The sequence below is a fragment of the Mauremys reevesii genome, linkage group 6 (assembly GCF_016161935.1).
Source record: "Mauremys reevesii isolate NIE-2019 linkage group 6, ASM1616193v1, whole genome shotgun sequence".
Classification (NCBI taxonomy): domain Eukaryota; kingdom Metazoa; phylum Chordata; order Testudines; family Geoemydidae; genus Mauremys; species Mauremys reevesii.
The window spans coordinates 38,878,189-38,891,548 of record NC_052628.1 but is presented as its reverse complement, the minus strand read 5'-3'; the positions used below and the strand labels follow the sequence as shown (position 1 = coordinate 38,891,548).

The 13,360-nt window shown below is 38.0% G+C and overlaps 1 protein-coding gene across 6 annotated transcripts in view; it reads right to left on the bottom strand.

The window, feature by feature from the left end:
• The window catches only part of CWC27 (CWC27 spliceosome associated cyclophilin), a 214,709-nt gene that overhangs the window by 135,557 nt on the left and 65,792 nt on the right, over positions 1 to 13,360 (bottom strand). The window contains exon 11 of one of the 6 annotated variants that reach the window (XM_039544103.1): positions 12,883 to 12,970. The exons of the other annotated variants lie outside the window; for them this stretch is intronic. Coding sequence (XP_039400037.1) covers positions 12,937 to 12,970 — 34 coding nt within the window. The 3' untranslated portion in view covers positions 12,883 to 12,936. Of the gene's footprint in view, positions 1 to 12,882; positions 12,971 to 13,360 lie in introns of those variants that run through there. 6 annotated transcript variants of the gene reach the window in all.

The following is a 13,360-nucleotide window of genomic DNA, read 5'->3' as shown; positions in this document are numbered from 1 at the left end:
ATAACTTCATCTATGTATCCATTTTGAAAACTTTTTTTCTTTCCATTCCAGTTATAAGGCCTCAAACTACACAGACATTTTACCAAAATTAAACACAAGTAAAACACATTAATCTAATTAGTTCATACATTCTAAAGTGGAACAGAATTCTCCTGCTCTCTCTCTCTCTCAGTATGAAGTGGAGCACAGATTTGAGTGCCTTTTGTCCTGAGGTTCTATTGTCCCTAGCTCTAGGAAGTGCAAGATGCCCTTCAGAATGACTTGGTATTTCTCATCATCTCTCAAACTTGCAGAGAGGATAAAACGGTTTTTTGCCAACACCATGGAGCTCAGAGCTTTATTCACCATATTCAGTAGTTAGAAATTTTTTTTAGTATTAATTTGAATTTATCCCAATTCTGGTGTTCAGTGCTTTTTTTTTTTTTCTGGTTGTTTAATCAAGATACTGTAACTCTAGCTCAGTGGCTCTTAACTTCCCAGATCACTGTACACCTTTCAGAAGTGTGATTTGTCTTGCATTCCCCAAAGTTTCACCTCACTGAAAAACTACTTGCTTACAAAATCAGACATAAAAATACAAACGTGTCACAGCACACTATTACTGACAAATTGCTTCCTTTCTGCTTTTTATCATACAATTATAAAATAAATCAGTTGGAATATAAATATTGCATTTACATTTCAGTGTACAGAACTATAGAGCCGTATAAACAAGTCATTGTCTGTATGAAATTTTAGTTTGTACTCACTTCGCTAGTGCTTTTTATGTAGCCTGTCGTAAAACTAGGTCAGTGGTTCCCAAACTTGTTCCGCCGCTTGTGCAGGGAAAGCCCCTGGCGGGCCGGGCCAGTTTGTTTACCTGCCGCGACTGCAGGTTCGGCCGATCGCGGCTCCCAGTGGCCGCGGTTCGCTGCTCCAGGCCAATGGGAGCTGCTTCCCTGTACAGACAAGCCCTCAGGCAGGGCAGAAAGGGCTTGGGCAAGCTCTGAAGTGTTTTTCATACACTTGAACTGTCTCCAGTATTTAAAGAAAGAGAGGTGCAACACAAATATCTCAGACTGGTGAGAGGTTATCACCTAGAAAATGTTCCAGACTAAGATTTCAGTCATGGTCCAGGAACCCAAAAAGGCTTACAACTGCAAATCTGTGTCTATGTAAAAATCTGAGATGTGTTTAGGTATACATTTCTCTGGAAATGAAGTTATGAGTTGTATTCGATCTGTTTAGAATATAACATATATTATTTGATCTAGAAATAAGAATTAGCAATCACACATATTAAGCCATTAAATTTACATAATGGGATTTCATCAGTGTAACTTAAGGCAGAAGTTGATTGAAGAACTTTAACTGTACAACAGTAAAAGCATCTTAGGTAACACAGAATACATTGATTATTTCTACTGAGAACAGTAATTTCTTTTAACATTATATTCCTTTTGCATCGTTCAACATATTATTTGTATGTAGCCACAGCAGGGAACTTTTCAATTTCATGCATTTCAGTAAAAATAATGTACATGTTTATTCATGTGTTCGGGATAGAACATGAACAATAATTGCACTGTGTGAGATAGAAGACAGAGGAAAAAAATGATGCCAGTGCCCTAACTCAAAATGCACTCATACATTAGCAAGACAACAGTAATTGTTATAATCATAACCCATGATAGTGCATTCTTTAGATTAGCAGTGATCCATGCCTTTACAAATAGTATAGCATGGTCAAAACTATGGTCTGCTCATAAATGTAATCTATTTTAAAACAGTATATGCAACTACAGTGTGCTGAGAAAGTCACTGAATGTTTTAGATGTGAAGCCATCAAAATATACAGATCCAAATAATTACAGATTATTATGAACAATTCTGTCAATTTTACTTTGTGAACTTAAAATCGAGCACAGTACACTGTAGTACTGTTTTGAAAGGCCTGTAAAAATGTAGTTTCAGCATTCCAATTTACAGTCCTTTTGGTGCCCCCATAGGAGACTGATCTCTGAGTAGAATGGCTAATTGATCAGCTGCCATTTAAAAAGTCTATTTACAACTCAAACAACAAATAAAAGCAGGTATAATCCAACCCCTTTATGTATTTTATTATTCCCTTTGTATTAAAAATGACACTTTTCTTAACCCTGCGGATCTCCAAGATACTCTTTCGGGACTAGTGCCAAGAGGGTAGTTCTACTTTAAGTAAAATATATTACATAACCACTCCATATATTTATATTTACATATACACAGGCTATATTTTCCTGCAGTATGTTATGGAGGAACCAGTCACGCACTTAAAGCAGCAGTTTTGAAACATTTTGAGCTAAGCCCACCTTTTGAGTTACAATTTTTGGTTGCGCCCCCTCCCGCAACCCAGACAAAAAAGAGGTGAGTCAGGGGATGGAGGTGGCACTCCCACCCTGAAGCCCGCTGGGTTGAAGCCCAAACTGCCTGATGTCACTGCTCACCCCCTCGAAACATTCCTCCACACCCCCTTAGGGGGGGATTGTCCCACAGTTTCAAAACCTCTGACAAAGCAAGTATTCAACATCTTTATTATGGATGAAAAATGCACTCATATTCCCCAAATTTACACTACTTACTCAGAATATTGAATTAATTTTCTGAGAATTCACAAAGCTGTTAGTTTCTGAGTTAAAATTAATTTAAAATGTATCCTATAATACATTTAACATCTGTGTCAGTCTTTTCTTTGTCCCAAAGGATCTTAATAACAGAACAAGTCAGACACTTCAAACTTTCCATAAATTTAAATGAATTAAAACCTTATGCATAAACTATATGTGAAGAAATTAGATCATAATTAAGATAGAGAAAACAACCACTCACCATCCTTCATCTACTCTTAATTTGCATGCAACAATTCTATTGATTGTAATGCTTCAGTGGTATGACACACAATGGACACTTATTGATAGATTACTTGCCCCAACTGTCCCTGCTCTTTAAGTAATTCCATGGTTGCATGCTAGCTTGGGCATCAGTGTTGAAAGTCAAACAATCATTTAATAAAAATTACGTGCCTCCCAGTGTTCAGAGGATTAGTTAATGCCAAAAGACTGCGATAAATCCCTACTAGTTGTAAGTACTTCTAGAGCTACACAATATAACATATGCTATGCAAATAATAATGTCATTATTTAAACAAGGTATGATCAGCACAGAACATATTTAGAATTCAAAGTCATAAATTTATTACATTTCTTAATACTTACTAAAGGGTGAATTAACTTTCAAGTGTAAAGCAAGGCTTTAGCTGAGTAATGTATTAAGGATATTGTAATCTCCCCTGCACTCAGCTCCTAAGGCTTTTCATAGTGTTATAATTCATTAGCAAGTTATTCTCACGAAATAGAGACATTGTCACTTAGGTTTAGCAGGCATTCTTGCTGATCCTGTAGCCAGAGGGCTTTAAGACCAAGAGAACAATAGCCACTATTCAAAATCCCTCTTCTCTGCCACAGGCAGGAACTACCATTTTAGCAGTCATTTAAAAAAAAAAAAAAAAAAAAAAAACAAACACCAAGAACACAGTGAGCCTAAAGGGCATTAGACAGTAAATTTGTGGAGGAAATGCCTGAACGAAAAGACAGACACCCGTGAATAAAGTTTTGCCAATATTGTGCAATTTTATTGATTATAGAGCAATCAAAACAATTGTTTAACCCAAACTACTACTGCCTGCTGGGTGGTTTTAACTATAATTCTAAAGATCCCTTAGACCCATCTTTCCTTACAATAACTTCAGTGCTGTGCCAAAGTTCTGGAACCACTTTGTGCAACTCTTATGTTAAAAAATGTCAATCCCTCTTCTTGAGCAAGTAGGTCCTCCCTAGTGGGGGCACAATACCTCTCTATCCAATGGTTAGGATGACTCAAAGAGACTGTCTCTCCCCCACCACCCTGGAGATTTTAAATGGTGTAATGTTATGTCCTCTCTCTTAACCTGGTTTGGTATGTGGGTTTAAGAGGAACAGATGCCCTTTTTGACAGCGTTCGTTTTAGAGTAAATTAACTGAGACTCTCTCCAAAAAACTACCTGAACAAGGTGGATTCCCAAGTGGAAGTTCTTGAGAAAAACGTATAAGTTAGTATGCAAAAATCATAATATCACATGAACCCTTACAAATACTACAAGACTCACAATAAAACTGCAAACATTTGTGACACTGTCTTAGGGAGGGGCCAAACACTGTTAAACTAACTCTAAAATGAAAGAAAAAGCTTAAACTAGCCATGCAGGCATAATTATTTTTACTTCTGTTGATTAAAAGAGCATCAAACTACCAAGAGGGATGGTCAAGGCAGATTATCTGGATGCATTTTTGATCCAACCATATATATCAGGGGTCGGCAACCTTTCAGAAGCGTTGTGCCGAGTCTTCATTTATTCACTCTAATTTAAGGATTCGTGTGCCAGTAATACATTTTAACGTTTTTAGAAGGTCTCTTTCTATAAGTCTATAATATATAACTAAACTATGGTTGTATGTAAAGTAAATAAGGTTTTTAAAATGTTTAAGAAGCTTCATTTAAAATTAAATTAAAATGCAGAGTCCCCTGGGCTGGTGGCCACTGAAAATCAGCTTATGTGACGCCTTCGGCACGCGTGCCATAGGTTGCCTACCCCGATATATATGTATGATAAAATATTCAATACAGAGGCAATTCAAGTATAAACATTTCCAAGTACCTTTAATACTAATTGTTTCTTTGAAATCTGCACTGCTTTAACGAATTCTAAAATGGTTTTGCTAAAAGTAAGAGGATCAAAAGGATGGAGAATTTGAACAACAGCCTTCAGATTTTCTAATCTGGAACACAGCATACAGAAAATAAAGCCAGTACATGTCCTGGTATGTTACAGTATTATGGTATATATCAGGATTTTTAGCAGGAACACCATATGATCTGAGGAAAATTAAGACTAGTATCCACCAAGTAAAGCAAAATAGTACGGCTTGTGTCATTGATAATTTTGTTGTTTTATTATTCAAGTTAAGACAAATCATCCATACAAAAGAAGCTATATTTTATCATGTCTTTCACACAGCTCTGGTCTTCCAATGTTTGCCATATAATAAGTACTCCTGGGGGAATTTTGCGCTATAGTGCATGTGCAAAATTCATGTACCCCCACAGATTTATTTTTCTCTGCAGAAAATACATTCTGCTGGAGAGGCGCTGCTGTTACGTCTTTTGCCCACCAGGGGCTGCTGTGACACCAGAACAGAGGGCAGCCAGTAGCAGTCAGCAGCTGATAGTGAGGAGAGGATGCATTCCTCATAGCACCCTGTCCACAGGACCAGGTGAGGAGACATGGGTTATGGGGAGACAGGGTGACCAGACAGCAAGTGTGAAAAATCGAGATGGGATGGGTGGTAATAGGACCCTATATAAGAAAAAGACCCAAAAATTGGGACTGTCCCTATAAAATTGGGACATCTGGTCACCCTATGAGGAGAACAGACGGAGAGGGGCACATGGGGCTGATGCGGGGGAATTACAAAAACTGGGGCAGGGGCTGAATGGGAGTGGGGATTCAGGGCCACATGGGGATGGGGGGCAGGCAGTGCAGGGCCACATGGGGATGGAGGTATGGGGTGGCTGCGTGGGGTTGCAAGTACACATGGAGACGGGGGAGGGGTATGCAGGGCCAGATGGAGACATGGGTAGATGTGTCTTACTAAATGGGAAATGTTAGGGGACAGCCAGGGCCTGCATGGGGGATGCTCCCAAAAATCTCTCTATTGTCCCCCTCTCCTCAAAAAAAAACATTCCATACTTCTCCCTCACACACCCAACAACCTCCCAGATTCACTCCCAGGCTCCTTCCCAGCAATTACTTCCTTCTCCCTCAGCTCCTCCGTTATCTTTGACTCTCCCAAGCCACTGCACTGATTGCCTGGGGTGTGGCAAATATGGTTCTTTATTGTAGTTGAAATGAATTATTACTCAAAGTTCTGTATTAATATGCCTAGTAAGGAATCTATTGTCAAAAAACATTTCCTGAACGAATTTTGCTGTCTGTATTGTTACACACATAGTTGCTGACAAGTACTTTGAAATAAATTACCAAAATAATTGAAACTGGCATGATTATAATGTATTATTTTGACAAATAAAATATGCAGAAGTTTGCAGAATTTTAAAATATTGTGTGCAGAATTTTTAATTTTTTGGCACAGAATTCCTCCAAGAGTAAAGAAGTAGCACAATGAATGTAATACAAAGTGCAATGACATGTGACTATGCAAGTAGAAAAAGCCCACTGAAGAGGGTAAGGAAAGTTGCAAAGTTTCCTTTACAGAAGACAAAATGATATTTGCAACAAGAGCCAAGGGAGTATATACTATATATTAAGCGTCCCTTGCCTCTGTTTGCCAGAAGCTGGGAATGGGTGACTGGATGGATCACTTGATGATTACCTGTTCTGTTCATTCCCTCTGGGGCACCTGGCATTGGCCACGTTGGAAGACAGGATACTGGGCTAGATGGACCTTTGGCTGACCCAGTATGACTGTTCTTATGACAAGGGAGCTGGTATGAAAGGAAGCACTTTATCAAACAAGAAGTTGCAACTGCCCCTTTGTATGAGGCTTTTTCAGAGAACTAACTGCTGCAGTATTACTATTGTGGAGTACCAGAAAAAGGGGATGTCCATATGTAATTTTCATTAATAAATGTACAGTTTTATATTTTTACAGTTAAGGCATACTACTGAAATATAATAATGTGCCTAAATTCTGCACCTGTTAAAACTAACTTTTCAGAGTGTCTTCCGCATAAACTGTATACCAATACCAATCTCCTAGAACTGGAAGGGACCTTGAAAGGTCATTGAGTCCCAGCCCCCTGCCTTCACTAGCAGGACCAACTTTTGCCCCAAATCCCTAAGTGGCCCCTTCAAGGATTGAACTCACAACCCTGGGTTTAGCAGGCCAATGCTCAAACCACTGAGCTATCCCTCCCCGCTTTGTAACAATAGAACCTGACACAACTTCTTAAATATAACCTAGCAATGAATCTCTTACAGATCATGAACAGGGGGGTATCAACTCTTGCAACGGCTTTGAAGAACTTTTATTTTTTCAAAATGTATTCATCAACCATACAAATACCAGAAAATGCTACTAATTGTAAAGTCGGGCCTGTTCTATTCTCTACAAGTTACTTATTGTGCCTGCTAATTGATATAGCAACATCTCAAAACTGCCCTTGAAAATGATTTCCACAATGATATTTCATTAACCTTTCTGAACTGTTTAAATTAGATAACTTGTTCCACATAAACAGCATGAAAGATGCAGAATACACAAGTTTATCTGAATTTGGTCAGACCAAGATACAGTCTGGGCTACTTCCAATATTCATGATAAGAAGTTACATAAAAATTAAATATTTTCAAAAAAGATACAAAAATCTACCTATTTTAGAGAGCTAACAGAACAACAATAGAGATTAAAATAATCACCAAAACAAATGAAGTTTAGCTATGCAAATCAGAGGAAGCATCAACACAAATAGTAAGAGATAATATCCAAACATTGCTCCTAATGTTTCTATGTCGTATCTAATTAACAATCTAGACCCACAATCGGGTGGGTAGGAGCATAAAAGATGGCACAGAACTATCTTTTCCTATCCCACCAACTATGCCAGATTTCTTGAATGATATGGAAGTGACATATGTATATCAAGACCGACCAAGTTTCAGCAAAATAAGTTTTAACTGATTATGTATTATAGAATTACAGATCTCTGTAAAAATATAAAATTAGTTCCAAACATAATTTAAAAATATGAATGCATTTTGTAACAAATGTGAAAAATAAATCTACAAATTAAAATTCAACCTTTTGTAAACAATTATACAATTAGTCACTATTTAGCTGAATATTACATTATAGGGGGGAAACGGCATATTTTTATTTTCTTCAGAGTTATTTGCAACTTTTTCTTTCAGATGCTCATGTCATGACCTGAAAAGGGGCAATTTGAATTTAATATGCACAACAGGTTGCCAAACTAGGACTACATCTAAATTTTCCTCAGTAAACTGAGCTCTTTCCTGATCCTCCTGACCTTTCAACACGTGGTTCAGAGACTATTGGATTATGGCAGTTAACAAGTGACAGGTGCAGACAATTAACCAAGCAATGACGTAACTGTGACTTCCAGTCTTTAATATGAGTCTTGCTCAGAAAAGGAGGCTTTTCCATCAATGAGCTCAGTATGGCTGCTTATCAGCCAAACATAAGAAGAACTTCAAAAGCTCTGCACTGCTGATATACTTCTAATTAAAAAGTGATTTTGCTGTGAAATTATCCAACTGTGACTATGGTATGCTTTACTGTTATTCTACTTGCAAAGTTGTCAAACAGTGTGGATTAACCCTTTTACTGCCAATATCATTGAAATTTCCAAGGCCACAATGAATCAAAATGAGCATTGACGAAAATGGTGATGAGAGTTACACATCAAATTAAATGCGTCAAAAAAAGGGATCATTTAAAATGTTAATCCCCAGGCCAAAACAGTCTACAAATTCACAGATGTGAGGAAATGGTGCTGAATCACTTTCCTCTCCCCTACCCCTAAAGTTTGAAGGGGGGAAAAGGTGAGCAAAACTCGAATAAAGTTGCTCTGAAAGACTTGCCCTTTTCTGGATTTGCAAAGCCTTTTTCAGGAAATTAGGCACTGCATGCTAATCTGTAAATAAGATCCATATGGTGTAACTTCATGACTAAAGTCCTTTATGAGAGTTTAAAACATAAAAGTCATGTACCTTGTTTCTAGTTCTCACATACATTATCAATGGAGGTTAGACATTTTACAGTGTGTTTGCTTATGAGAGCATGGGTTTGTGTGGTATCTATATAGTAATATTCCAGGACTGTCACTTGTTTGTGTGAAACTCTGAAGTCTAGTGATGGAAACAGCTACAAGAATGGCTGTAAGCGATTTTTGTCTAAAGTATCACCAGGCTCAATCATCACTGAGATTTACAGTCTGTTACCATCCAAGTTCTCAGTCATTTTGACTTCACAAATTATACCAATGTGACAGCAAGGCATGCATCTATGCCATGCCAAGAGTCCTATACCATTGTGATATCAGAGGTAATGCAATAAATCACAGCAATTACATTACAGCTTATTTGCATACAACAATTTAATTGGTTGTATGGGGAAGATTACACAAATAGTGGATTATCTGGCCCAAATGTCACACATGTGAAACAGTAAGGGCTTTCAGTTACTAGTATTATCTGTATTTACTGTGCTACAAAATACCATTGGTCATTTTTTCCAATATTTTAATTTTTGTGCTATAAAGCTGAAGTTGCATTTTTAAGTTAGAAGTAGTAACTACATTCTCAACAAAAACTGGAGACCTCCATTTGCTGGAAACATCATTAAAACAGGAGATGAACAAGTACTTCTGAAGAAGTATCTGGCACAGCCAGAAAAAGTTTAGTTGATTCTGCAACAGATTCAGCAAAAGAGAGGACTGGCATTTTTAAATCACTAATGAGGAACTTAGCTGAAGCTGCCCATCCCTCCCGCTCAGCCTTTCATTGCAGAAAGTTATCTCCAAAATATGGAAGTACAAGCATGTTAATATCACATGTACCTTGAGTCTGGTGCATCCATACATTAAGAAACAAAGCTCTGTATCATCTGAAACAAATATCTGCCTTAGATGTATTTGAAGCTATCACTGAAGATCAAATTCTTAGCAAATGTTAAGGATAACTTGTTTATGAAGTTTTTAAGTTACAGTTAAAGCTCCAAAGATGTTCTCAGATCTTTGGAAAATCTCCGATTTGTGAAAAGCACAATATTTTCATACTTCTGCAATTCAAATGGTCAAAACTGAGTTCTATCAAACATCATAAAAAAAAAGGAAATTAAGTTTTGAGAGAAAACAAGTACAGTAACTACTCAAGTAAAGTCGTACCCGTTAACATTGTTTCATTGTTACGTTGCTGATCAATTAGGGAACATGCTTGTTTAAAATTGTGAAATGCTCCCTTCTAACATCATTTGGCCGCCTCCTGCTTTGTCCATTGCTTGCAGGAAGAGCAGCCCATTGGAGCTAGCTGGTGGTGGCTTGTAACCAGGGTGGAACGGCAGCCCCCTATCAGTTCCCCACTCCCTTGTGCAGCAGCTGCCCAGCAGGCTATCAATTGCCGGGCAGTTCAGCTGTCCCTCCTCCCACTACCATGTGCTGCGCCTTCCCTCTGCCTTGGAGCTGCTACGCGAGCCTCCTGTTTGCAGTGCAGGGGAGAGTGGGGGGGGTTAATGTCAGGGTGTTCCCCTCCCCCTGCTCCTACACCCTGCTTATCCCTTCTCCATATAGAGCAGGGTGGGGACACGGACGGAGAGAGACAGAGAGAGTTTGGGGCAGCAGCTACTGTCTCAACTTCCTGATCCACTTAAAAAAGACAATGCACTTAAGACTGGGTCATCTTACTTAAAGGGGCAGTGTGCATTTTCTCCCTTTCTCCCACACACAAGGTGTGTGTCTGTCTCTGTCTGCTATGCTGTCTCCCCTCCCCTCCATTCCTGCTGTCTTGTAGAGAGTGAGAGGCTACATTAACAACGTGTTAACCCTCGAGGGCTCAGCCGAGTGCTAGTTCATCATTTAGCAGCAAGGCATTCCCTGGGAAATATCCCACCCTCTTCCACCCTCTAACTTCGCCACCTCAACCAAGCTTCACAATCATCATAGCTGTGAACAGTATTAAATTGTTTGTTTAAAACGTATATTCTGTGTGTGTGTGTGTGTGTGTGTGTGTCACCCCTCCTATTTATATTAATTCTTATGGGGATATTGGATTCGTTTAACATCATTTCACTTAAAGTCGCATTTTTCAGGAACATAACTACAATGTTAAGCGAGGAGTTACTGTAAGAGGAATTTCAACTTAAGTTGAGAAACGTCTACTTGCACCTAAACATAGGGCCTAATAAATATTTTATCCTTTATGAACAGAGTAACAAGAGTGCCAAAAAACCCTTTTATATCACTACGTGTTGTGTGCACCACATATTTAATGTATATACACCAACAATCGTATTTTGAGTTTTTTGTGACTACGTTTTGTATCCCCTGCCCTTATAAAACCAGCTCATAAGAACATAGGTATGGAAGGGACCACCTGGGACATCAAGTCCAGTCCCACCTCATCATATAATCCTGTTCATAAACTTACCAAGCTTCATCTTAAAGCTGGTTAGGTCTCTTGCCCTCATTACTCCTATTTGAATGCTGAACCTCACTGATCTGATGGTTAGAAACCTTCTAGTTTCCAGCCTAAATTTATTCATGAACAGTTTATACCCGTTTGTTCTTGTACCAACATTGTCCTTTAGCTTAAATAGCTCTTCTGCCTCTCCTGATATATTTATAGAGAGCAGTCATACTCCCCCAGAGCCTTTATTTTGCTAAGCTAAACAAGCCAAGCTCTTTTAGTCTCTTTTCTTAAGATAGGATGATCAGGGGAATGGAGAACCTAGTAGATCTTCTCTGCATCTGTTCCAGGAATTAATCCTTCTTGAACATAGGGGACCAGAATTGTACACAGTCCTCTAGATGAGGTCTTGCCAATGTCTTGTACAATGCTATTAAGACTTCCCTTACTCCACTGGAGATACCTTGTTGATATATCTTAGAATTATATTTGCCTTTTTCACAGCCACATCACATTGGTGGCTCATAGTATCTAGTTTCATTGGAATCTAACTGTATAGACCTCTCAGGAACAGAAAAAAATAACTTAATAAACCTCTAAAATGACCTAATATAGCTTACAATACATTAAAATGTCATAAAAGTCTGAAATTCTGAGACCTAGAAACAAGTGTCTTTTATCCCTTTGGTAAATTGGGTATCTCCCATGTGTATAAAACTTCAGTTTACAGTCCTTGATGGATCACAAGATGCCTACATAGATAAACATGGAAAGTCAGTTGTTTATACCATACACATCATGGTGATATCTGAGCATCTTAATCTAATACTAATTAAGGACTGAATATTGTTTGTCCTGCATCTGTAATTTTTTTTTTTTTTTAGCAGGGGATTAGAGATTTCATAATTAAACAGAAAGGAGTGTCTTTTTTAAAATGGAAACTATTTGTTTTGATTAAGGCTTTCCCCAAAAACAACACCTGTTAACCACACTCATCCCCTCAAACTGAAAAAAGCGTGGATGTCATTGTAGACAACTCAATGAAGATCTTTGATCAATGTGCAGCTTCAGTCTAAGAAGCAAAGATCTTAAATTGCATAAGGAACAAGACGGGGAATAACATGGAGAAGATAATAGAGCCTTTATATAAATCCATGGTGCAGCTGCACCTGGAATACTCTTGTTCAGTACTGGTCACCCCATCTCAAAAAGAATATTGCAGAAGTAGAGGTGGTTCAGGGGACAACAAGAATGAACAAGTGGCTGGAAAAAATTCATATGAAAATAGATTGAAAAGAATATGATGGTTTAGCTTATAACAGGAGTGTGTATAAAATAATGAATGGTAAAAAGAAGGTAAATTGGAAGCTTCTGTTCACGTCTCAACACAAGAGAAAAGGGAAATTCAATTAAATAGAAAGGTTGAAAATTCAAAACAGAAGGATTTTTTTTTTTTTTTTTTTTACAGTGTGCAATTAAATTGTGCAATTCATCGCTAAAGGAAACCACTGAGGCCAAGAATTTAACAAGGTTTTAAAAAGGGATTGAATATGGATATGGATATCAAGAATATCCAGAATTATCATAGTTCATTATAACTAAGTTTTGTAAAAGGGATATAAGGCTCATGCTCCCGCCCTAAGCCAACATCTACTAGCAGTCAGGGTGAGGTCTACGTGGGGGCCCGATAATCCCATATCTGTCTCCTCTGACAGTCCTTACACCCTCTTCTGAAACATCTGGTGAAGACCACTGTCAAGAGACAGGATTCTAGATTAGAAGGACTATGCAAAAACCTTTGTACAGACAAACATACCGCACAACATGCTACCCAGAAGAACTGGAAAGAGGAAAATATTTTTGATTATTTTTTCAGCACTATATACTAAAGCAATAGATGATTTAGAATGACTAAGATTAGAATAAAAATAAGATTAGGAATATTAGAAATAGTCCCAGGGAAGAGGATTCAGTGAACAGAGCCAAATACAAATGATAAATACAATTTATCACGTGGCTTGGCAATTTATCATTTGGATAACACTACCACATACAGGGTATGTCACTGTACCATAAAAATTTTTAAATGCAGTAACAGTATACTCTGAAAAATAACTGAAAAAAAATGGCAGAGGGGAAATC